We start from the raw sequence: 27,711 nt of genomic DNA, 5'->3' as shown, positions 1-27,711 counted from the left end.
CAAAAAGTATTTATTTTCATATTTTAAAAAATATTAAAAAATAGCATAATTTCTGAATAGCATTGTTAGCATTGAAATATAAAGATAATGGAGATTATAAGTTTTGGTGTATATTCAGTTAAAGATCAAGGGAAGGATACTAAGGCACACTTTGTTGCTCCACTAGTGATGACAAATGTTTTATATCTGCTTTGTATTTTGGGAGTTATGCATGTAGCACAAGTTTCATCAGTTAGCCTACTCCTATAATCACACTGACCCCGTTCATTACTGAAAACAAAAATTCATGTGAATATGTTGATGAAAATACTGTTAATACTGCCAATGCAAGATTTTTTCAGTTAAAAGTTTCAGTTAAGAATTTCAGAACCTCGTTATCCATATGCTTATGCTTTGATCCAGTCACTAACCAATATCTCAATATTTTCTAGTTCAGTTCTTATCTGTAAATGATCACCTCCAAACTGAGTTGCTTTGTAAGTCAATCAATTGCCTTTCAAAATTATCCAAAATCCACTGCATCATTTCCAAATTCAGTTCGTTTAATGTTGCACTGTCTGCATACTTCATAAATTTCTTCAAATAATCTGAACTTAGTGAATCTTAAAATCGTTCAGTAGTTGAACCAGTAATACTCAAAAGTTGCATTGTAAGGCACTGAATGTCTATCTATTCTAGTATTTAAATACTTGTCGCTTTTTTTAGACTTGGGGAAATATTTAAAAGGGCCATTTTTGGCATCATATTTAGTTATCACCAGTTTGATTTCAAAAGGTTTTATATTATGAAACATAACATCAAGTGTTTTGCCAGGTCCATGCAACTTGATGTTTGAGTCATTTAAATAGGAGGTGAAATCTGTAAAGATTTCAAGCTACAAATGCCATACAATGCCATATAATTCTTGACAAGAACAATTTTCATTAATCAAAAACAAATTTCATCCAAACTGAACATATTATTTAAAGATAGAATATCTACTAAGCCAATGAACATTGTTGTCCATAATTAGACCTTTGTACGCTGAATTCACCTCGCTAAGTAAATTCTGAAATTGTCTTTATTTTCCAAGGCATGCTTAGAAATATAAATAATTATCTTGACTATAATTTTCATCACTTTTTCACGTTCCTTAAGGCCAGCTTTTTCCACACAAAGCCTCCTCGTGTACTATGCAATGAAAGCCTATCAGTGGATGTCAAGCATATTTTGCAAATAGATTGACGAAACCTGTCTCTTTACCAAATACACTCGATGGGCCAACAGTTTTTGAAAGGTTAACTTGTCGATCAGGCAATTCTTTTATTACTGCCTTATGTGTTTCTATTGTGTTTTCAGGTAACGTTATCAAGTTAACCAGTTCTTCGAATATTTCATCATTCCTATGAAATCGAGCAATAATGGCTAGCCTAGCTGATGATGTAACATCAGTGCTCTCATCAAGACAAACGGAAAGAGATTTACATGAACTAATATCTTTTGGTAGTTGTTCTGCTATGTTTGTTCCCATCATTAATATTCTATTATTTAATGTGTTTCTGCTCAGTGGTAAATACTGAATGCGCTGAATATTTTTTTCTTTTCTGCAAAACCGTCATGACTTTAGCCACGATTCTTTAACATATTCCCATCACTGATTAGTTTCCATGTTGAGCAATAATCATTGAAACCTCAAAACTAGCAGCAACTAAGTTGGAACTACCTGAAATAAAGACATCAAAATATATGACTGCATTCTTTTGTTGCTGATTTCTCGAGAAATGTCTTCTTTTTATTCTTGCTAACTTCTATCGCAAAGTCATCAATGAACAGTTTCACAATGGTGCTTTATGGAGGAAGTACTGCACACCACTGTTTCAGAACATTAGATGCATAATACTTTATCAACTTTTTCAGTCATGCCAGATCTTTCACTCTACCAGTCTTGAAAATCTCTGCTGCTTCTCCCATCATTTGAACACTTTTTGTTTCTAAGGGGATGTATGTGACATTCTAAAGGATAAACGTAATTTAAAAATATCTCACCAATAATCTTAAAGAAAATATGTTTATTGCAGAGAACTAGATATTCATAGATGTGCCAAACCACTTTACTATCACTGAATATCCTATGTTTACTCGCAAATGACAGAACAAATATAAGCAGACAAAGCCAATTCCAACTTTGCCAACCATTTACTATCCAAATACTGATACATTTCATTCAACAGCACGTGTTCTTGCAATTGTCTAGCAGGTGCCAAGCCAGTGTGAGATGTTTTCTGTGAAAGCATTTCACTGCTCTCATGTTATAAAAGTTATTAGCTGCTTCATTTGACAGTAAAGTTAATCGTTATGTGTACCTTTTTACTATGGGTGTCGTTGAAAGAATGAAGGGACAGCTCTGTATGCCGCAGCTAGCACATTTTTTGTGGGTGCCATCAGTTTTATGATGTAGGATTTCATTTCACAGGAGTGAAGACAAATCAGTGTCAGAATACGATGGAGCAGAGAACAAATTTAGGTGCTTTATCCACACTTAAGGCAAATAATTTATAAGGCTAGGCAAAATAATTACATAACTTCAATTCATTGCAAGCATTGTGGCTGTTTAGGAGTTAGTAAAGTGCCCAGCTATTGGATAGCATTTCATGACATTAACCTTGACAAATTTGTTTAGTCCCTCAGAGCCCTTTTGAGCTCATTTCTTTTTTTTTTAATCTTAATGGGATAGGTAATCTGTTTTCACATTCAGAGAAAATAAGCGGAATTTAGATGCTACATTGGGTGGGTAATGACACTTAAAGTAATTTTGATTCTTTTCATCTCTGCTACTTGTGGCTACTTTTGTAGCTGTTAATATTATTTTCTTGAAACTAGATGTTAATGTATTTGATGTAATGTATATGTAACTCCACAATTAGAAAAGATTAGTGGTGAGACTTCTTGTTCTGTTGTATGAAGTGATTAATGAAATAAAGTAGGTAGGCTGAAATGTATCTTTGTTGGTTAGTTCTCAGCTTATTTTGAGAAATACAACATTGCATAATCTACATTCAGGTCAACGCACACAAAATGCTGGAGGAACTCAGCAGGCCAGGCAGTGTCTATGGAAAAGAGTGCAGTTGACGTTTCGGGCCAAGACCCTTCAGCAGGACCCTGTCCTTCATTCAGCATTTTGTGTGTGTTGCTTGGATTTCCAGCATCTATAGATTTTCTCTTGTTTCTACATTCAGGTCAAGTATTTAAGGGTGATAGGTTATTTGTATTTTACCTGACAAATTAGATCCATTCTCTTGAGGCAAATATGTACTGAGACATGGACATAGATGAATTCAACATCAAATGGGCACAACATTCCATTGAAGGCTAACTTTAAGATTAATATGGATTATATATATTTTTTTATTTGCTTGAAGGTTATTTTCGTTCAATAATACGTTACAATTGATAAGTCCAGATCCTGGGTTCTGGTTTTACACAAATCCATGAGTCAAATTTTGTCAAAGTACACAAAATTCACTCAATATGGTAGTTGTCCTCCACAGTATTATAATAAATGGCATCAAGAGTGCATAAGACATGTTAAGAAAGAACAATTACTAAAGTGATGAGATGGGGAAAACTGGTTATATTGTGAGTAGGGACAAGTGTGTGAATGTACGTTGAACTTCGAATTTAATATTATTATAGGCACTTGTTCATGTGTATGGGTGCCCATAACTTGGGTGTCCATAACTGAGGGACAGCCTGTACTAATTAGGAATTGATGGTTATTGATCCATATTTGAATGAGAATGCTTACCCTGGATACATGTTATTTTAAAATGTATATCATGGCTATATTTTTACAGCAATTTTAGCCTTGTGAAAGAATGTGTTAGGAGTTTCTTGTAGAATTGCTTGTTATAATAAACTATATAAAAAATATCTGCACCATTACATGCTGGCTGCCCAGCCTTTCTCATATTTTAAAATTTGTGATTTGACTGTTGGAGATTTCTTTTTAGAGCAGAGGCAAGCATCTAGAACCTTTCAAGAAAAAGAATTGTATGATGAAATGGAGAACACTAAAGGGTTTCTATAGGTGGATGAATTAAATTGTGTATTCAATCTTTGACCAGAGACAAGCTAACTTGAAGTCTACTAAACTTAAAGATTAACGCATTGTGTCAAAGGTATGTTTCTGAAGATTGGTGAAGGAAAAAAAGATGAAGCAGAGATGTTTTCACGGCTGCAGGAGAAAGTTACCTGTTAATAGGAAGGTAGGTCATTATGTTAGTAAGCTATCTGTACTAATTCTATGTCTCAACCTAATGTGGCTGTCAAGAGACAGGAGCTAAGAGGAAAACTTGATGACCAGAAATTGAGTTGGTTAATTATTCCATTTTACAAAATATAAGTTCTGAGAATGCGCCAAGACCCTCAGTATACACTGGTAGGTCTGACTTAAATTAGAGTAATAGAGTCATAAAATACCACAGCACAAAAACAGATCCTTCAGCCCATCTAGTCCATGCTGAACTGTTATCTGCCTTGTCCCCTCAGCCTGGACCCAGACCCCACCCATTCATGTATATATTAATTCCTTTTAAATGTTAAAATTGACTCTGCATCGACCACTTACACTGGCAGCTCAGTCCACACTCTCACCACTCTCTGAGTGAAGAAGTTCCCCTCATGTTCCCCTAAACATTTCCCCTTTAACTCTTAACCCATGACCTCTAGTTGTAGTCTCACCCAATCCTACTTGCATTTACCCTATCTGTACCCCTCATAATTTTGTATACGTCTATTACGTCGCCCCTCACTGTTCTATGATTTAGGGAATAAAGTCCTAACCTATTGAACCTTTCTCTATAACCCAAGTCCTTAAGTCCTGGCAACCTCCTGAAGAAAATTGTACGCAATACTCCAAATTAGGGCTCACTCAGGACTTTACAATTTCAACATAACATCCTAACTCCTCTACTCAGTGCATTGATTTATGAGGGCCAATGTGCCAAAAGCTTTCTTTGTGACCCTGTTTGCTGATGAAACCAAGGAATTATGGATTTGTATTCCCAGATCATTCTGTTCTACTGAACTTCTCAGTAAACCAACCCTGGTAGGTTCTCCTGAAGTGCAACACCTCACACTTGTATGCATTTAATTCCATGCCATTTTTCAGCCCATTTTTCCAGCTGGTCCAGATCTCACTAAGTTTTGATAGTCTTCCTTGCTGTCCACTACACCATCAATCTTGGTGTCTGATCTGATGATCCATTTTACCACATTCTCATCTAGATCGTTGATGTGGATGAGAAATAACCATAGACCCAGCAATGATCCCTGCAAAGCACACCTCTAGTCACAGGCCTCCAGTCAGAGAAGCGACCATCTACTACCATTCTGGCTTCTCTTGCAAAACCAATGTCTAATCCAGTTTACTACCTCATCTTGAATGCCAAGCAACTGAACCTTGACCAACCTCCTGTGTGAGACCTTGTCAAGGCCTTGCTAAAATCCATGTGGACAACATCCACTGCCTTGCTTTCATCAACTTTCCTGGTAACTTTCTCAAAAAACTCTGTAAGATTGGTTAGACATGACTTACCATGCACACTGACTATCTATATTCAGTCCTTGTCTATCCAAATACTTGTATATCTGGTTCCTTAGAATACCTCCCAGTAACTTCTCCATTTCTGATGTCAGGCTCATCGGCCTATAATTTCCTGGCTTATACTTATAGACTTCCTTAAACAACAGAACAACTTCAGCTGTCCTCCAGTCCTCTGGCACCTCACCCATGGCTAAGGATATTATAATTATCTCTGTTAAAGCCCCTGCAATTTCTGCAATAGTGTTCCACTGACTTTGAGGTCAGGTCCTGGGGATTTATCCACCCTAATTTGCCTCAAGACGGCAAACACCTCCTCCTCTGTAACCTTTAGAGGGTCCATGACCTTATTGCTGCTTTGCCTCACTTCTATAGACTTTCAAGTACATACAAGTACTTGAAAACCCCATTTAAGATTTCCCCCATCTCCCATAAAGCTTCAACTCACCACTCCAATGCTGGCCTACTCACACAGTCGCTGTTCCTCTTAAATCTAACTTTATTTTATTGGGCCTTGTCAAATTCCTAATTACGTTCACTTCATCATCCCCTCAGGAACTGGTATGCAAAATATGCTGGCTGCCTCCATTCGCTTTTAAATTTTCTCTCCCTCTATGCAATCCAATGTCTCCTCCGGTTCAGTTGTGCACAAAATGTCATATTCTGGACACCCATGCTTCAGTAAGTTGCTCTGCATATTTTCTGGATCTTGGAATGCCTCTGACTTTACTGTTCAGTTGTGGGCAGCACCTTACAATGGATAACCAATAAATTTAAGATCGACCAAAGTATCCTTTTACCCAGTCAATAATCTTCCTACCACTATTAAAGTTTGTTCCTAAAAGAACATAAGATATAGAAGCAGAATTAGGCCATTTGGTCCATCAAGTCTGCTCCACCATCAAATCACGTCTATTTTGCCATCCCATCATGGCTAATCTACTGTCCCTCTCAAACCTAATGTCCTGCCTTCTCCCTATAACTTTTGACGTGCTGCCTAATCAAGAACTTGTGTGGGCACCAGTGCGCATGCATGTACGTGCCGATTTTTTTTCACAAATTGTTTTTGACGATTCTGTTCGGGGGGGGGGGTTAATCACGACCGGAATATCGGTGATAAGTGGCTAATGCACTCAATTTCGTTTCTAAAAGGGTTTATCTAATGAATTTAATATTAAACACAGCGCATATTTTTCTCGCATGAATATAGTGATAAGTCAATTATCAGGGGAGGACAGGGGAGCTTGAAATAAGTGTTGAACGAACTTCCGGTAGGAGTAGTAGAGGCAGGTTCGATATCATTTAAAGAAAAATTGGATATGTATATGGACAGGAAAGGAATGGAGGGTTATGGGCTGAATGCAGGTCGGTGGGACTAGGTGAGAGTAGCGTTCGGCACGGACTAGAAGGGCAGAGATGACCTGTTTCTGTGCTGTAATTGTTATATGGTTATATAAGTCACTTAAAAGTCAAATCTCCTTCCTGCGCTGGCATGGATGATGTGCGGGTAATGACCTCGCATGCGTTCAAGCTCAACAGTGGGCGTGACAGGGAATGAGGAAAGGTGCAGCTGACTTATATCGCCAAATCATATTGTTTCCTCGCGGCCCGGTACCGGTCCTGACCTTGGCACATTCCAGAAAGAGACAGATGACAGTGTAGCCACTGAGAGGACAGCATGCATACATTGGTGCTGAAACTTTGGCTTTACATTAGGGATTTGACAGTCTGCTTGGAGAACCATCAAGTGATATCTGCCTGTTTTGTTTCCTGCAAAGCCTTGAGGATATTCCATACATGCACAATTTTTCATAATCTTTAAAGCTAATGAACATTTATTTTATTGCATTCTTTATCACAGGTAGGGACAATTGATGATTGATCTGAGTATTTTGGATGTGACCTGAAAGAATTAGAATAGCAGAGGTGAAAATGAGCAGACATGATAGCTTTTGTTTTGATCCTAATTCCTCCCTCTGCCATAGTTTGATGAAAAAATGTTGTAAAAGGAAGGAGTTGATGAAGCAGCGGAATCTGGAAATATGTTATTACTGTCATGAGCAGAACATAGAACAGTTTGAAGTTCGTGTCATATCCAAAGGTGGATAGGGATTCAAAACATAAATTGTCAAAAACAAAGGAGTGGTTAAACGCATTTTAAAATTTGTTGACAGCTGTACAATATGAGGAAAAAAATCAAGGAAATCAGACTGAGAAAATGAAATCATGTTGATCAATAGATTGTAGTTCTTTGATCAAGTAATATTTTTTGTGGATAAAGGAATACTGATGGATATACTATAATTAAATTTTTTTAAAGGCTCTTGATTATTATGTAAAACATAGTGGCATGGGTGGAAGATTGATGACCAATAGGAAGCAGAATAAGCAAAAATAAGTCTTTTAGTGGTTGACAGGACACAAGTGGTATGCTATAAAACAGCCTTTGTCAACCTTTTTGCCCTGGAGGAACCCTTGAAATAATCAGGTCTCAGGGAACCCCAGTAAAAAAAATAATTTTATCTACAGCTTGTGGTACATTAGCGTGATCAGTAAGTTGTAAATACAATTATCCAAAAATAATTGTCAATGCTCTTTTGAGTAGAGAATGAATTTTTAGCTAACCTAGTTAACCTTAGCTTACCTTTCTTAAAATTAATCTTTCTTTCCCTTTCATAAAGTTTAAAAACAAGTAAGACAAACATAATACATTTCTGTTAAATAACTGGCTTAAGCCAAAATGGGATTTAATTTTTCTAAAGGTAGGCTCAGTAGACTTAATTTAAATAAAGGTTGTAAATTGATTTTAATTAATTCTATTTACAACAAGAAAATTTATCAACGATGTTGAATAGTAAAGTTACTATGCCTCCAAGACAGGCCTTTTGTTTCCAGATATGAAGAAAAAAACATTAAATATACCTTTGCCTTTGCAATAGAAAAAGTTTTCCTGAATTTCACCATCATTTACAAATCGTAAAAATGTTACATGATATTTATTGGTGAAATCTGTTGACTCATCAGCCTGGATAGAGAAGCTGTTGTTTTTCAGTTTATCACACAAAACCTCTTCAGCATCATGTGACATGTCATTAGTACTTTGACTTAATGTATTGTTTGGGACTGAGACCTTTTCAATTTTTCGTACTGCACCTTGTCCTAGCATTTTACCCACTATAATTTTACATGCTGCCATTATTAAGTTCTCACCAATTGTGTGACGTTTGCTCTTTTGGGTAATAAGTTCTGATACTAAATACCTTGCTTCCTGAAACCTTTTACTGACTGTGTAAATAAAGTCTCAAACTGTTTATTTTGAGATTCCAATAACCGTTCGTAATAATTAGCACTTTTCCGTGCCATATGGCTGTGAATTGTAGTTAAGTCTCTTTTCAATTTTTCTGGAGCCATTGCTGCGTTTGTAAGTTGTTTGCCAAAGGCTAGGCACAATGAAATAGGACAACTTGGGTCACCAGTCCACATAAAACCTATTAATAAGTCGCTTTCATTGTAAAGATGGATTTTTTTGTTGCACTAATGCAGTGAGATGACTCAAACGATTGTACATGATTCAGACGTGTCTGTAAAACATAGAGGTTAATAAAACATAAAAAAGGATAGTATAATAAATCAGCAGTCCCCAACTACCGGGCCACAGAGCATGCGCTACCGGTCCGCGAGGAAACGATATGACTTGGCGATACGAGTCAGCTGCACCTTTCCTCATTCCCTGTCACGCCATTACGCGCACGTCGTCCATGTCAGCGCGGGAAGGAGATCAACTCCTTGAGCTTGCAAATGACGGCGGGCTGAAAAGTCTGTTTGACATAACATTTCTGCCGGCATTCTGGAACAAAGTCAAGGCTCAATATCCTGAGATAGCCACGGAAGCACCAAAAACGTTGCTTCCATTTCCAACATATCTCTGCGATGAATGTAACAAAAACTAAATTGCGGATTAGACTGGACATAAGGAACCCCGTTTGAGTATCGCTGTCTCCCATCACCCCTCGATAGGACCATCTTGTTGCAGGAAAGCAAGCCCAGGGCTCCCACTGATTCAGCGATATTGGTGCGTTGCAATGATTTTATAAGTTCATACGGAGAAAATATGCGCTGTGTTTAATATCCAAACGTTACTTAAAATGTTATGATGCTATTGACTTATATAACCATATAACAATTACAGCATGGAAACAGGCCATCTCTGCCCTTCTAGTCCGTGCCGAACGCTACTCTCACCTCGTTCCACTGACCTGCACTCAGCCCATAACCTTCCATTACTTTCCTGTCCATATACCTATTAATTTTTTCTTTAAATGATAATATCGAACTTACTTCTAACACTTCTACTGGAAGTTTGTTCAACACTTACTTCAAGCTCCCCTGTCAATTGACTTATCGCTATATTGATGCGAGGAAAATGCGCTGTGTGTTTAATATTAAATTTGTTAGATAAAGCCTTTTAGAAACGAGATTGAGTGTATTAGCCACTTATCACCGATATTCCGGTCGTGATTAACACCCCCCCCGAACAGAATCGACAAAAACGAATTGTAGAAAAAATAATCGGCAGGTGCGCGTATGGCTTCATGGTCATTGTAGTCCCCCCCGGTCAGCCGGTCCGCAAGAATATTGTCAACCTGAAACCGGTCCGCACTGCAAAAAAGGTTGGGGACCCCTGTAATAAATAACTAAGAAAACAACAAAAAATACAAATGCTTCAGAATACAATTCACTTCTAACGTACACAATCCACCTTTTGCAACGTTTACAAGAGTAGAGTAGCAGGGCATCAGCTGAGTTGCAGTGCGTAAAAATTTCTTAATTGGAATGAAAATTTCCCTCCAATTTTCTACTACACCAGTCGAGTTTGTTCACTCTCATAAGTCAGTTGGGGGTACGTAAGATGAAGTTGGGGAAGTAATTCGAGGGGGTGAGGTTAATGTCACATCCCAAGTTGGTTGAGTCCATTCAATGCTCGCTCTTCACGCTCCTCATCGGTCTCCCATCCTCCCCTCCATGCAATGCAGTGTTCACCAGTTACCAGCCTACTGTCCTGCCCTCTGTGCAAAACAGTGCCCATCAATTAGCCTACTGTCCTCAACTCCATGCAATACAGCACTCACCAATTATCAGCCTTCTGTCCTTCCCTTTGTGCAATACAGCGCTCACCAATTAGCCTACTGTCCTCCCCTCCGTGCAATACAGCACTCATCAATTATCAGCCTACCGTCCTCCCCTCCGTGCAATACAGTGCCCACCAGTTATCAGCCTACCATCCTCCCCCTGTGCAATACAGCACTCACCACTTAACCTACCGTCCTCCCCTCCGTATAATACAGTGCCCACCAATTAGCCTTCTGTTCTCCCCTCCATGCAATACGGCGCTCACCAATTTTCAGCCAACCATCCTCTTTGCTCACTAGTTATCAACGGCCTCCCCTATCTCATGTCAAAAACTGAGAATGGACTCAAGCAATTAAACACAGTCCTACTGCTGGCTGCCAGAGTAGGCTGAGAGACCTCTAATGAGATTGCTAACAGGGCTGCTTGATCACAGCCAACCATTGCGAGCACCAGCATCACGTGTTGCGCAAAGTTCAAAAAAACGATGTTTATCTTTATAAATCACGATCTCTCGCGGAACTCCAAGCAACTTCTCATGGAAACCCAGTTGAGAACCCCTACTTTAGAGATCAGTGCTTTCTCTAAGATAGCGGTGTGCTCAGATGCAGCAGCCTCTTCAGGTCCAACCAAAGGTGCTTTTTTTAAATGTCTTTTTTATTGTTGTAACATAACGCTGGGCATTAAGAACTTCAAGTGCTACAGGTCTACCCCATCAGCAGTCCAGGAGGGGAGAGATGGTTGCTGATTAAAGTGTCTAATAACCGCCTTCGGTGATGCTTTCCAGTGTTCGCTCAGTGGAAGACAAGCTGGGTTGCATGTGTGCGTGGACTGGAACTACTTGTTCTTGCTGACGACACATATGCACCATCAATTCCCAAGTCAAGGTGGCGCAGCGTACAGCTCTCCCTCCATCAACATCTTCAAGATAAGCTCATGAAAATATCTATTTAACTTTTAGATCTGTTTTTCATCTTAAGTGTGTTTCTGGAAATGTTAGAGCCTGTGATTTGCAGTCTGGAGATTGATTGAGTGATCCAATGTGTTGTTGTCTCCGAGAGGATTCCAGGAAGCAAATGCGTACTTGGATGGCTTCATTGCAAAGAAACTTTGAGTTGGGGTTTGAGCTGATGTTCAACTCAATTTCACCAATTTAGCATTGAGGAAGATTAAGACATCAAGGCGAATGTGGGTGGCGAGCAAGAGTTCAGCATGACTACCTGCCCTTTAGATCATTGCCGGACAAGGAATCTGTAAGCGGCCTATCACTGTGAGACTCACTGTGGGCAGGCAGCTAGGCCTCTCATGTTATGTTCTTCTCTTTCAATAATGGAGGATGTTATCGTGATTCTACATTATGGATTAGACAATTGCATTTATACATTGTGGACATTTTTAAGGCTTATGGTTTTTATATTCTGTGTTTTTTTTTGCCTGTTCCTTTCCATTTTGTTGTGCGGGAGAGGGAGGCTTGGAAGTTGCTGATTGTGTTGCCGTTCATTTTTGTGTGGAGGTGGGTTTGATGTTTCTATCTGAATGACTTTCAAGTTCTTTCTTTGTTTCATGGCTATCTGGAGAAGAGGAATCTGAGTAGTATGTGGAAACATGCTTAGATAATAAATGAACCTTTGAATCTTTTGAGAAGCCACAGCAACGTGGTGCAGCGTCCATGCCGGGTTGGAGCCTGCCCTTCCCATTGGTGATGCTGTCCAATGTTTGCTCAGTGGAAGACATGCTGGATTGCATGCGTGCATATACAGTGGCATGCAAAAGCTTGGGCACCCCTGGTCAAAATTTCTGTTACTGTGAATAGTTAAGTGAGTAAAAGATGAACTGATCTCCAGAAGTCATAAAGTTAAAGATGAAACATTTGTTTCAACAATTTAAGCAAGATTAGTGTATTATTTTTGTTTTGTACAATTTTAGAGTGGGGGAAGAAAGGAAAGGAGCGCCATGCAAAAGTTTGGGCACCCCAATAGATTTGAGCTCTCATAACTTTTACCAAGGTCTCAGACCTTAATTAGCTTGTTAGGGCTATGGCTTGTTCACAGTTATCATTAGGAAAGGCCAGGTGACGCAAATTTCAAAGCTTTATAAATATCCTGACTCCTCAAACCTTGTCCCAACAATCAGCAGCCATGGGCTCCTCTAAGCAGCTGCCTAGCACTCTGAAAATTAAAATAAATGATGCCCACAAAGCAGGAGAAGGCTATAAGAAGATAGCAAAGTGTTTTCAGGTAGCCGTTTCCTCAGTTCGTAATGTAATTAAGAAATGGCAGTTAACAGGGACGGTGGAGGTCAAGTTGAGGTATGGAAGACCAAGAAAACTTTCCAAGAGAACTGCTCGTAGGATTGCTAGAAAGGCAAATCAAAACCCCCGTTTGACTGCAAAAGACCTTCAGGAAGTTTTAGCAGACTCTGGAGTGGTGGTGCACTGTTCTACTGTGCAGCGACACCTGCATAAATATGACCTTCATGGAAGAGTCATCAGAAGAAAATCTTTCCTGCGTCCTCACCACAAAATTCAGTGTCAGAAGTTTGCAAAGGAACATCTAAACAAGCCTGATACTTTTTGGAAACGAGTCCTGTGGACTGATGAAGATAAAATAGAACTTTTTGGCTGCAATGAGCAAAGGTATGTTTGGAGAAAAAAGAGTGCAGAATTTCATGAAAACAACACCTGTCCAACTGTTAAGCATGGGGGTGGATCGATCATGCTTTGGGCTTGTGTTGCAGCCAGTGGCACGGTGAACATTTCACTGGTAGAGGGAAGAATGAATTCAATTACATACCAGCAAATTCTGGAAGCAAACATCACACCATCTGTGAAAAAGCTGAAGATGAAAAGAGGATGGCTTCTACAACAGGATAATGATCCTAAACGCACCTCAAAATCCACAATGGACTACCTCAAGAGGTGCAAGCTGAAGGTTTTGCCATGGCCCTCACAGTCCTCCAACCTAAACATCATTAAAAATCTGTGGATAGACCTCAAAAGAGCAGTGCATGCAAGACAGCCCAAGAATCTCATAGAACTAGAAGCCTTTTGCAAGGAAGAATGGGCCAAAATCCCCCAAACAAGATTGAGAGACTCTTAACTGGCTACAGAAAGCGTTTACAAGCTGTGATTCTTGCCAAAGGGTGTGTTACTAAGTACTGACCATGCAGGGTGCCCAAACTTTTGCTTCGGGCCCTTTTCCTTTTTTGTTATTTTGAAACTGTAAAAGATGGAAATAAAAAAGTAATCTTGCTTAAAATAGTAAAGAAATGTGTTATCTTTAACTTTATGCCTTTTGGAAATCAGGTCATCTTTTACTCACTTAGCTATTCACGGTAACAGAAATTTTGACCGGGGTGCCCAAACGTTTGTATGCCACTGTATTAGTATGCGGACTGGAACTGCTTGTTCTTGCCAGCAACACCGCTGCACCATCAATTTACAGGACATGTCACTCAGACTTGGACTAATTTTCTAGTACGACTGCTGGTATGGTGTTTTGCACCTTGGCCCCGGAGAAACACTGTTTCATTTGGCTGTATTCATGGGTATTCATGTGTGGTTGGTTGATAATTGAATTTGCTTCAGTATTTTAAGTCATATGACTTGGATGAAAAGAACCAAATGTATGCCTGCTAAATTAGCTGAAAATTCAAAGGTAGTTAGGAAACTAAGTTGTGAAGAGATCATAGAAATTCACAAAAAAGTCAATTTTTTGCATCTTAAACTGCTTCATAAAACAAGGAACTACCTTTAATCAGGGAATTATGCACTTTGAAATAAAACTTGCCCATTTCTCTATTTTTTTTGCCAATAAGCTACTCCATTGAAATCCTCATTTGAATCCACTGGACAGAAATTTGTGCAACTTCTCTTTCCATTGTTTTGGTTTCTGGTTTCCCATTTTCTCTGGTAGCCCAAGTGAGCCACTGATAAGGAACACCTTACAGTAAATGGCACCACTTTCTGAACCTGTAGCCGTAAATGTCAAATCTCCTATTCATTCCTACTATCTAAAGAATAGGAGCTTAGTCAGGAAAGCAAGGAACTATTTGCTTATTCCATCTGCACCTTATGTAGCAGAAGTGATTGTGGGGTAGTATAAGGAAGTGGAACTTCACTTGTCTCCATATTTGCATCAATTACAGTGCCTGTGATCATTTCCAGTAGCGATCAGCGATGTCCTCCGGCAGAATGGGCCATTGGATTTGTGCTTTTTACCAGCAATTGGCTGGTTGTTATCTCTGAGGGAGGCAAATGTACTAGTGAGTGTCTTAGAACACGTCTATGTAACAGACAATCCAAAGTTGAGCAGAGAGTGTTTGTGGAAATTAGATTTGGTATGAGGCTTGGATTAATAGTGACTATGTAAGGGTGTAGTGGGAATTTAACTGTTTCGCCTGGCTTTGATTCATAGTTAGAGGAATGTTCAAGAATATGGCATTGAGGATTATCTTACTGATCTTAACTGTGTTTGTTAGTGATTCAACTTTTGGGACACAGCACCACAGTGCACAGTAAAGGAACTTCCCTCTGCTGCTAGACTCTGCTTGGAGCCCCCATCCTCTTTTGACCTCACCTACACTTTTAGGGAAAAGCCCTCTTTTCAATTACGAACCTAAGTTCTAAAAATTTATTTAAAAACTAAATGTCAGCAGCCTTCCAATGCCATAGCCTCTAGTAATGTGTCCAAAACCAGTGAAGCAACTTCACCATTAGCTTTGAAGCAGTTCTTTGAAAGTTGCAGGCATGACTTAAAATCAGCAATACTCAATTTTAACTGGAGCTCACCACTCACAAAACTTGGGCCCTTTAGGTATGAAGGCAGTGAATAATAAACTTAGTGCTGCTGGATACTGATTGTTAAACTGAAGCACTTCCTGTGTGGTCTGCAATAGGTCAAATGGTCACCTGTTGTTCATGCATTGCAATTGCAGCACACATTTCCAGTGCTAAATAATTTATTCCCTAGTGTGTTTACATTTATAGATGCAGTATTCAGACACTATTATTAATGTGCAACAATCTTAAAGTACTTGTGAGTTGGGACTTGAAACCAACAAGCTCACCTAATTTGCAAAACTCTGCCAGAGTAACCATGAAACATGAATTGACCTGCAGCTCAACTTATTGGACAGCTTTTGATTCAAGGGAGGCAGTTCCACATGCAAAACTTGCCCAAGTTTTGCTTTTCGATATCTCAGCCAAATCGTTGCATGCTGGAGTATCAGCTTGGATTATATATTCAGGCTAACACCGCCATGCACAGAAGTAAAAATGTCACTGACTAAGTTGACAGTGTAATGTCCACACTGTCTTCTGCGAGGATCTAATTCCTCACAGCTTGAGTTTCAGACTTCCAACGTGTGCAGGTTACATTTGCTAGAACAGTGAAGGATTTTTAATAATTTATTTCTAGTCTGAACTCAGTTTACAATTGATCGTAAGTGTTGTGCAGCATCCATTTGAGGATCATATTTCAGCAACATTCATCATTGACTCCTGTACACAAGCATCTTTCAATATTTATAGAAACTTTATATATTGAATGAAATCAATTTTAAAAAGTCAGGGTAAATAAAAATAATATGTCCCAAGTAACATTGTTCATTAAAAAGTCTTATAATGAGATACCTTTCCATCAGCAATGACAAAGCAATCACACAGGTTAGAAGCTGCATGGACAAGCAGGACTGCAAAGCATGTTAATGGAGATTGGGGGTTCTGATAGTTGCTCATGTTCAGTTGATGAATCTAATATTTTATTTGTGTACATACAGAAATCACAATTACATGCACAAAGTCACTCAACACAAGATAATAGCTGGGTTGCAGAAAGAGTAATTCAGAAACAACTGCATTGACAGACCTAATGCCTCTGAGTCACAAAAAAATTCTAAGCAACTGAAAAATTCGAACCAAATGTGAAATGTTGACGTAATGGTTTATATTCTTATTTTTGATGAGGAAGGAGGAAAAATTCATGACAACTGGAAGTAAATTTTGTGGGCAGGAAATGTAAACTTTAAACAATATACAATAGTATTTGGATATAACATTATTAAGAAAATATTATTTCTTTTTAATACAACTAAGTATATCACAAAAAAATCTTAATGAATTAAGGGAGCATTATTAAATTTATCTTCAAATTGTGTTTTTTGACTTTGACAAAAATATATATAAAAATATAAATATGGAATATGATTACAAATTAAAAGTGAAACTTTGTTTTCAAGCATTTATTTTGGAGACCAAATTGTGTTTAGAAGAATTGTCTGAATATTGGGAAAGACTAAAAGAAAGAGCTGATTGATCATAATCTTTTGATATTCTCGGATTGTCATATAATGCTTTTTGCTTATCACAGTGAAAAGAGCTACCTCATTGATAAACTACAGATGCTGTAAAATTTAGTTTATCATTCCATTTTACCCTTCTTTTCACTTCTACATACTGGATATCTTCCTTCTACACACTCAGTCCTGATGCAGGGTTTTGACCTGAATTGTCAACTATTCCCTGGCCTCCACGCATTCTGCTTGCTGTGCTGAGTTTTCCAGCAGTTTTTTTTTCACTATGCCATTGATAATGCTGATGTTTGTAAAATGACCTAATTTTGTCTATAAACTGGACTATAGATAATACAGAATTGCTTTAACTAAAATGTGTAAATTTAGCATATCCGTTCTGTTGATACCTTACTTTAATATATCCTGCAATATTAAGGATCACTGATGTGTGTAAATTTATCGTTGCATAGAAATTTGATGATGTCATTTCAAATCGAAAAATGTACATGACGGAGTGTTCAACTGCAATGCCTGAAAGGTTGCAGACACTTCATTACCTTTTTCTAATTTAACAATTCCTTTTTAATAAGCTTAGAATATCGAGAGCAGGCTACTTTCAGAGTCTATTTCACTAGGGAGCAATGAGTGTATCACTGTTTTTGTCAGATAACAAGGTAATAACTTAGGCTTTCGTAATTTTGATAAATTGGCATTACTGAATGGAATAACCCCGCAAGTGCCAAATTTCCACAGCAATTGCAGGGCATTTTTCCTATGTGTTAGAAATTGTCACTCTTAACTGACCTGCAGCAGTAGATATTTTATTTTCAAGAAAGCATATTTTCCTGGAAGCAAATTACTTCACTATTGTGGTGCAAAGATATTGCAATCTTCAACCATATGTTCAATAGAAGATAATTGTGTTTGATTTTTTTTAATGTCTGTTTAAAATAATGTTGATAAGGAAAACTATATTTTGGTAAGAGATTTTTGGAAAGCAAGTTGTTTAATATTGAAATTTGTAACATATTTAGCATGGGCATTTGATCACCACCAATGTTTTATGTGCTGCAAGGCTTTTCCTGCTTTCAAAACTGACCATAGGTGATTTCCATGCTTTTGGAATGAATTGTACTCAGTACCGTTTTTATGAGGGCACAAAGATGTAGTCAGTGAAAGCTTGTTTAAAGTGTACAGAGTTGGAAAATCATGATTATGTTAGTCAGTGCATGCACTAATGGCATGATCACTCCAAGTGAGTATTGCTCACTAACTGTTGCACTGTGAACAATTTTAAAGACTAGGAGAAAGACCCCATTCATGCTTATCAAAGAAAACATCAACCACTTCCAACTAGTTTTTGTTTAATTTCTTCTGATTGTTTACGATTCTACATCAGCTTAATGTTGAATGTTTTTCTGTGTTCCAAAAGTTTGCAGGGAATAAATGGCAAGCATTGAAAAACCTTTTTGTTGACGTGAAGGCTTCTTCACAAACCAGTTCTCTCAGAAATTGGTATATTATTAAACATTCCTTTGGCACTGGAGCATTACTGAGAAAGTGAACTGTAGGTGCATATATCCGAACAAACTGGTGGTGACAGGAGACTAGAGGGGGAAAAAGCAAAGGGGACAATTTTTCAGCAGGACATCACTATATAACTTGATGTTCACAAAGCAATGCAACAATATTTGATGTTTCTGTACCTCAGTAAGAACATCTCATTCAGAATTGTACCTGCTGTAGCTATCGCTAACTGTAAGACTGAATGTAGTGCCGACAGTTCTCAAAGAATCTTTGACCTTCCAGGTCAAGCAGATTGTTTTCATGGCTCTTGTAGGATTGTAGGCTTGCCCCATGGTACAGAGTTCCATTGCTTGCATACCTATTATTTTGTAAACTCTGTCCTATTTCTGCAATCGCTGACTGGTTCAAAGGTTCATTTATTATCAAAGTGTCTATGCAGTATACAGCTCTGAGATTCTTCTTTGCCAGATAGCCACGAAACATAGAAAAAAGCATGGAAGTCAGTTCAGAGAGAAAAATGAAAAACTACACCCTCCTCCACACAAAAAAAGAACTACAATACGATCATCAACCCCCTCCTTCCCCGCACAAAACGCAACAAAATCATCAGCCCCTGAACTCCCCTCCCCTGTACATAAAAACGGACAAGAGCATTGAACCCTCCTACCAAGCCCCCTCCATACAAAATGCAAGCAAATCATCAGCCCCTGAATTCCCCTCACTGCACATAAAAGCGAACAAGAGCATCGACCCCCCCCCCCACCAACCCCCCTCTGTACGAAATGCAACCAGAACATCAGCCCTGAATTCACCTCTCCCACACAAAATGCAATCGACCACCAAATCCCCCTCTCCCTGCACACAAAAAAGTAACAGAAACGCAACAAGAACATCGACCCCCACCCCACCCCACCTCTAGACCATTCTCCTATGACATAAAACGCAACAGGAACATTGGCCTCCAAATCCCCCTCCCCCGCACAAAAAATGTGAAAGAATGGGCAATAACATAGCATGTAAAAACCATAAGACTGAAAAAGTACATAGTAGTGTGTCTGGGTTTTCGATAATTAATCCTGCGATATGACTAGCTGTTGTGTTGTCCATAAACACTAAAGTGCGACATGAACACTTGATCCATCTGTGGTTTATTGAACGATTGAAGAACACACTATAATACTCTCATTCATAGTAGTAAGCCTAAAGAATAGAAAAGCTTGTAACCTGAAGATGGCTTGTAGACTTTATTAAATTTTTCTGAAGGGATGGCCAATGCCTGCTATCCAGCCTACAGTGTTGGTGTTTTCATTCTGTGGAATTTAATTTTGAAGCTGTATTTATGCCTTCAGAAGAAACCAAACTCTTGGAAACAGAGAAAAAAAATATGCTGACTTTTTATTCCAGTGCACAGATTGTGCATACTGTGAAAACTGTACTGCCTCACAACTGTAAAATCAGTGATCACTGAGGTGTTGAATCAAGTCTGCCATCACCTGGAGCACAGTAGAGAGGCCCTATTGTCCTTTCATTCATGGTGTTCTACACTATAGTATCACCATGAGAGTACAGGCCTTATCCTCAGCTGTATACTGAGCAGCCAAATAGCAGGACAATATGGAGGTCAGGAAGCAGGAAGAAAAAGGAAGAAATCCAATGAAGTAGTTTTTTTTCCCCTCCTGGAAAACTCATCAACCTTGATGGTAGTAACTAGAATTCAGTGCTCATCACAACAAGCCTACAGCTTCCACTCTGTACTTATCAAGCAAATGCTTAACTACAACTGAAAATTAAAAGCGGGTAAAAATAAATATTTCAATCCATATTTATAAATGGAATTTTCCTAAATTTGTGAACCACATGCTACAAAATGGCTGCTGATTTTCATTAGAAGAGACTGTAGATGGCCTTGGAGGGGGTTGACAAACCAAACAGTTAAAACACTTTGGAGCCAAGGTAGTCTTGCTTACAACTCTGCCTAAAAGGCTGCAGAAAATCAAAAAGTAAACTGCTTGCTTTGACAAGCCAGACCCCGAATTGAAGCTGTTGCATCTCTGGAGGGGTTGATCACAGTAATCTGTTGCAGCCTTATTGTTATTGACAGTGGCTCCAGAGATATCAATGTTTTTCATTCCCCATGCTGCCTGGATTGGAGAGAATGTACTATAGTGGATTCCAGATAATTGGCCATCAGGTGAATTGGGGTAGCCGCTTATTTGGGACACCTCTTAAAGAATAAAAGCTAATTGAGAAAATAGCCAGGATTCCCCTTGTTTATTTGGGCCACCCTGCTACTAAATTGGGGCAGGAGACTGTTGCGGAACAGTTTCTAACCGGCATCAGTTGCGTGTACTTGCTGTGGCTGTTGGACACTACACCATGCTTACAGCAAACAGTTTTCAAATAGTTAGTTGTGCATGTCTGTTTTCAAACAGCAATCGTTTTTGTCACTGATAAGTTGGCAATCAGACTTGGAGACACCAGAAATGGCCGGGAGTGAAAATTAAACAATTTCACTACTTCAACAAGTTAAGGAACTATGGAGAATTTGAAGGTTATTGACAATCATCTTGAATATTAAAGTAAAAATGAAGATTTGATGGATGCAATCATCAAAAGCATTGTATGAAGGCAGTCTCATTATCTGCACTAGATGTCTGCACTGGTTTTGTCCATTTATAGTCAATGAAAAGAACATGGTAGTGTACACTGAATGAATTCCTCCGTCGATAATTATTAGGAAGTAATACACATTTTTATAGTACTGTAGTGGTATTGGTAGTGTTCTAGTTCATTCTGTATTTTATTTAAATACGTAATTTGTTACTCAGTTAAAAATTAGTTTTTCTTTTTTTTTTATCTTTTTAGCTATTTCCATGAAACTTTGGCTAATTGGGGCAGCTGCTTAATTGGGCTAAAATGTACTGGTCCTGATGTGTTCCAATTACCCAGAATCCTCTGTTAAGGAGAGGATCAATAAACTAGAGTTGTTTTCTTTGAAGCAGTGGGGGCTGAGTCCAATGGTTTAATAACAAGTTGAAATCCCTACTCTTCATGGACATCCATGAAACAAAGAGAAAAAAAACAGAATGAAGGACAGAAAATGTTAGAACTCCAAATCCTCCCCCTCCCATGCACAAGCAGCAGCTAAAGCATCAATGCTCCCCCCTCCCCAACCCCATTTGCTCCAGCAAAAGCATCGACCTCCCCACCACCCACCATGCAAGCAATAGCAAAGCCCCGAGAGACCATGATCTTGAGTTCATCAAAAACTACTGTCCATCCAAACACTTTGACATCACTCTCCTCCTCAACGAGAGAGGAGGGCAATAGCTTCCTCTTTCAATGTTACAATTGTCCACGTCGCTTGTCCGAGTTCCCCCAGCTCAAGGATGAGCAGACTCTCACTCACCAGCGAGAGAGTGCAGAGGCCTTCTTTCGACAGCAGCGTTCACCACCTGCCTGCTGTCTCGATGTTTTAATCTCCCTCAACACTTCAGTCGGCAACACCAGTGAGGAATTGGGTCGTCCATAGGGCCACACCCCAAAGGCACATGTCTTCCTGGCCGCACCTGAAGAGTTTCGAGAGTGAGAACCCACTGCCTGTGAAGAACTATAGTTTGAGCTACAGCTGTAGACCATGGACACCAACAAGACCCCGGCTACCTTGAAAAAAGATAAAGAGACGAGAGAAGAGGAGAATTAAACTGTTTCACAGACAAACTGAACAAAGTCGCTCAGGTCCGCAAAAACCTCTGGCATGGTTCCTCCCGCTCCCAACACCTGATACAAGTTTGTAAAAGTGAGAGACCTAGATATCCTGCTGAAAGGTCTCGGCCTGAAAAATTGACTGGACTTTTTTCTATAGATGCTGCCTGGCAAAATGAATCGTTTCCCAGCATCTGTAGTATCTCTGGTGTTTATAATATTGTAATTAATTTTGTTACTTGCTGATGACAAGGAATTTAGTTTCCTTAACTTTGGTAAAAGTGTCAACAACCAACAAAATCCAAAGATGTACTGGAGATAGCTTGCAAATGTTGCCAGGCTTTCTTTGCCAACATAGCATGTCTGTATATCTTTAGAATGAGGGAGAAACCCAGACCACCTGAGGACATCCATGCGGTCATGGGGAGAAAATACAAACTCCTTACAGACAGCGGCGGCAGGAATTGAACCCCACTGTGAAGTGTTATGCTAACAGCCATTTTATCTTGGCTTCTGCCCCCTTCCTTTCCAGGGTCTTGGTCAATGGCTTCTACCTCCTTCCTTTCTAGTCCCGATGAAGGGTCTCGGCCTGAAATGTCCACTGCTTATTCCCCTCCATAGAAGCTGCTTGACTTCCTGAGTTCCTCCAGCATTTTGTGCATGTTGGTCAAGTTTTCCAGCATCTGCAGAATCTCTGGTGTTTATGCTATAATAATTGATTTTGTTACTTGCTGATGACAAGGAATTTAATTACCTTAACTTCATTTAGAAGAGTCATTTGATTACAACATACTTTGAAAATACTAGTTGAGTATTTTGACTTATTATGTATTGAATTCTCTGCAAATAATGATATGTAAAAATTAATGCAATGAATAGTGACAGAAACCCTGTGAGAATTTGTAATGTTCTGCATAGACATTGATTTAAAAAAAAATGGATTAATCTCTTATGTCCCTAGCATGGGGATTTTCATTAAATGACAGGAAATTTTATAATTGTTCAGGAATAACAAAACTGTCCTCACTAGAAAACTGTAAGAAAAACAGGCAGCATCTGTGGAGAGAAAAATAGCCTCAATGCTGAGGTTGACAGCTGGAGAGGAATTTGAGATTATGTATTTCCAACACAGGGAACTTGATCTTCTGCCTGTTACCTGTTGAACTGCAGCCCATTTATTTTGATTACAAATCTATCTGCTCATGAGACAGACACCTTAATTTGTGTATTGTAATCTGAATTTAATGTATTCCTAAATTATCAAAATTTGTCAGAAATTGTACAGCTATGTTAGCTTTTTATTCATTGGATTCCTTCAATATTGGTGTAGTTCAGAGATAATTTTCTTTTTCCTTCTGACTTCTTTATTCACTCCCAATTAATTACATACTTACTGCTGTCGTCTTTCTGTCCATTCACCTAATTCTTCTTCCCAGTCGACAGTCAACAATTGACAAGGAGCTGGGAGAATTCCACCATATTTCTTTGAAAAGTGCCTTGGAGTTTTTAATATCCTTCTGAGAGGGCATATTGGTAGCTTTAACATCTCACTGTACAGTATTCCCTCAGTTGAGACAATTGGCTGGAACTATGGCTCAACAGTGAAACAGTGTTTTTAAACAAAGTGTGGCACCAATAAAATGAAGGTGGTCACCTATGCACAAGTGCTGAAGATTTCAGTCTCATTCTGGCTATTGCACGACAATCCAGTTATTTTCCTCCTTAACTCTTAAGATCTGGGGTGAACTTTCCCTTATTATTTGAACTGACCCTTATTATTATTTGCCTTTATTGTAAGAAGTATCAATCATAAAAGGAAGCAAATTTAATTCACATTTACAAGGATTGGTCTACTGTGTAGGGTTGGAGAAAGGATGTACTTGCATTGAAGATGGTGCAGTTAAGGTACATAAGACGTACCAGTGGTCATTCTAAATTGTCCTTGATTAGGCTAGTGCTAAATAGGTGGGTTGCTGGGCAATGCAGCTTATTGGCTGGAAGGCCTGATCTGTGTTGTATCTCTAAATAAATAAATTTGAATCTAGAGATCAGTTGATGTGCAGAAAAAAGTTTGGCATGAGTTCAGAAGACAAGAAGTGATGCAAGAAGGTGGCATAGATCAGTGGTCCCCAATCACCGGGCCGCAAAGCATGTGCTACCGGGCCGCGAGGAAACAATATGATTTGGTGATATGAAACGATATGAGTCAGCTGCACCTTTCCTCATTCCCTGTCACACCCACTGTTGAACTTGAAATGCACTCCTAGTCATCAGTCGGTCATTAACCTACAACTACTCGAGTAAAAAACAAACGTCGCTTGAGAGTTTCTTTGGAAGAGGTGGTAGGGGACATAAAAGGCCTAACGATGATGATAACGCAGAGACAGCTGAGGCCAAGACTGATAAAAAGAAAGAAAGCTTCCTTCAACAGAAAATACAACAAGTTGTACGTAAAATATGGCTTTATTGCAACCGGTGACTTGCACGCTCCAAGCCCCCTGTGTGTGATATGTGGAGACAAGCTGTCTAATGAGGCATTGAAGTCCTCAAAACTGCTTCGGCACCTTGAGTCCAAGCACACTGCACTTAAAGACAAACCCGTTGAGATTTTGAGCAGAAAAAACGTGAACAAGTGGGTCAGAAGCAAGTGCTGAGAGCCACCACCTCCACAAATGCTGCTGCTCTGAGAGCGTCGTACTTAGTGGCTAGCCTTATTGCTAAGGCTAAGAAGCCTTTCACTGTTCGTGAAGAATTGATTCTGCCTGCTGCCAAGGACATGTGCCGTGAACTGTTGGGAGAAGTTGCAGCTAAAAAGATGGCAAAGGTTTCTCTACCAGCTACCACAGTTTCAAGGAAAATCAATGACATAGCGGAGGACATCGAAGCACAGCTGTAGGAACAGCTTAACGAGTCACCATGGTATGCTATCCAGGTCGACAAGTCTACCAATGTCGACAACAAGGCAGTACTGCTGGTTTATGTGCGATATATATTTCAGGATGATGTGCACGAGGATATGTTGTGTGCACTGCCGCTGCCAACAAAACACAACTGGGGCAGAACTATTCAAGTCTTTGAATGATTACATGTCAGGCAAACTGGACTGGTCATTCTGTGTTGGAATATGCACAGATGGGGCTGCAGCTATGACTGGATGGCTGTCTGGTTTCACTACCTGAGACAAAGAGATTGCTCCTGAATGTCAGTCTGAACACTGTGTCATACACAGGGAAATGCTGGCTAGCCAAAAAATGTCACCTGATCTTAACAGCGTATTGAGTGACATTGTTGAAATTATCAATCACATCAAAGCAAAAACCCTCAACTCACATCTGTTTGAGCAGCTTTGCGAGGAAATGGATGCAGAGCACAAATGTCTTCTCTTACACACTGAAGCCAGGTGGCTATCAAGGGGGAGAGCCCTGGCCAGGGTTTTTGAGTTAAGAGAGCAGCTACAGAGATTTCCTTCAGGAAAAAAGTCACCACTGGCAGCACACTTCAGTGACGAGGAGTGGATAGCAAAACTCACTTATCTGTGTGACATCTTCAACCTGCTCAATGAACTCAATTTGTCACTTCAGGGGAGAACGACAACTGTCTTCAAGTTGGCAGATATAGTGTCTGCTTTCAAAACCAAACTGGAACTGTGGGGACAGCGAGTGGACCGGGGCATATTTGACATGTCCCCAACATCAGCTTGGATTTTGGGAGAGACTGAGGCTGCACCGTCCTTCTCACAGCTGATGTGTGATCACCTATCTTCGCTGTCGACAGAATTTGAGCGTTACTTCCCAACCGCAAATGACCCAAGACGTGCAAAGGAATGGGTCTGTGACCCATTTGTGAATGCCCCGGTGAATCATCCATGTCAGCACGGGAAAAAGATCAACTCTTCAAGCTTGCAAATGACGGTGGGCTGAAAAGTATGTTTGACATGACATCTCTGCTGGCATTCTGGATCAAAGTCAAGGCTGAATATCTTGAGATAGCCGCGAAAGTACTGAAAACGTTGCTTCCATTTCCAACATCATATCTCTGTGAAGCGGGGGTTTCTGCAATGAATGCAAGAAAACTAAATTGCGGAACAGACTGAACATAAGGAACCCCTTTCGAGTATCGCTGTCTCCCATCAGCCCTCAATGGGACCGCTTTGTTGCAGGAAAACAAGCCTAGGGCTCCCACTGATTCACCAATATTGGCGTGTTGCAATGATTTTATATGTTCACACGAGGAAGATATGTGCTATGTGTTTAATATCCAAACGTTACTTAAAATGTTATGATGCTATTGACTTATAAGTGACTTATAATTGACTTATCACTATATTCATGCATGGGAAATATACGCTGTGTGTTTAATATTAAATTTGTTAGATAAACCCTTTTGGAAATGAAATTTGAGTGTATTATTGTCAATATTAAACCAGTCTGTGGTGCAAAAAATGTTGGAGACCCCTGGCATAGATCATTAAGGACCCTCGCTACGTGGGACATGCTCTCTTTACATTACTACCATCAGGGAGGAGGTACAGGAGCCAGAAAAACCATCCACAATAATTTAGGAACAGCTTTTTTCCCTTCGCTGTCAGATTTCTGAACAGTCCATGAACATTATCTCATTATTCCTTTGTAAATTATAAATTTTTATGTCTTTGCACTGTATTGCTTCTGCAAAACGACATATTGCATATCATATGTCAGTGATAATAAATCTGACTCTGGAACAGGTAAGATTTTGAGAAAGAGTTATGGGAGCATGTTTCTCTGGTGGGGATATCCATAACTATGGAAAATTGTGACAGCATTTATAGGATCTGCTGAATGGTCTCAGCTCGAAACGTTGACTGTACTCTTTTCCATAGATGCTGCCTGACCTGCTGAGTTCCTCCAGCATTGTGTATGTGTTGCTTGGATTTTTAGTATCTGCAGATTTTCTCTTGTTTGTAATTGGACTACAGCATTTATAGTTTGCCCATTTAAGGTGGAGTCAAGGAAAGATTTCTTCTCCTAGAATTTTTTGGAATTCTCTACCCTGGGACCTGTGGAGGCAAATTCAATGAGTATATTCAAGGCAGCAATTAATTGATAAACATCTGATCAAGCAGGACTTCTTGGTGAATGGAGTGGGGGAATAAAACAGAAGAAAAGCATTGAGGGCAAAATAGGATCAGTCATAGTTTTATTGAATTGAGAGAGTCTAATTGACCTTTTGCTGTTTCCTGCATTCTTACTTTCTCAATACTACATGAATTGTTTAGTTCAGAAAACATGTTGTATAGTTCACAGAGCCTCTACCTGCTTTCATGCTTGAAAGTGTTCAGTCATACAGACTACAGCACAGAAACAGGCCTCTGAGTCCTCCTAGTCCATGCAGAATTGTTCGGCCTACTCCCATCGGTCTGGACCATAGACCACCATAGTCCTGGTTTGACCTCCAAAGTGCAACACTTGTCTGCATTAAATTCCACCTGCCATTTTAAG

General features: G+C 39.3%; 1 protein-coding gene across 5 annotated transcripts in view; it reads left to right on the top strand.

Moving 5' to 3' along the window:
* The window catches only part of phf14 (PHD finger protein 14), a 268,298-nt gene that overhangs the window by 189,408 nt on the left and 51,179 nt on the right, over positions 1–27,711 (top strand). The window contains exon 17 of one of the 5 annotated variants that reach the window (XM_072253397.1): positions 1,339–1,710. The exons of the other annotated variants lie outside the window; for them this stretch is intronic. Coding sequence (XP_072109498.1) covers positions 1,339–1,342 — 4 coding nt within the window. The 3' untranslated portion in view covers positions 1,343–1,710. Of the gene's footprint in view, positions 1–1,338; positions 1,711–27,711 lie in introns of those variants that run through there. 5 annotated transcript variants of the gene reach the window in all.

This window comes from Mobula birostris, chromosome 3, assembly GCF_030028105.1.
Source record: "Mobula birostris isolate sMobBir1 chromosome 3, sMobBir1.hap1, whole genome shotgun sequence".
Classification (NCBI taxonomy): Eukaryota; Metazoa; Chordata; class Chondrichthyes; order Myliobatiformes; family Myliobatidae; genus Mobula; species Mobula birostris.
This window is presented reverse-complemented; position numbering and strand designations above follow the sequence as displayed.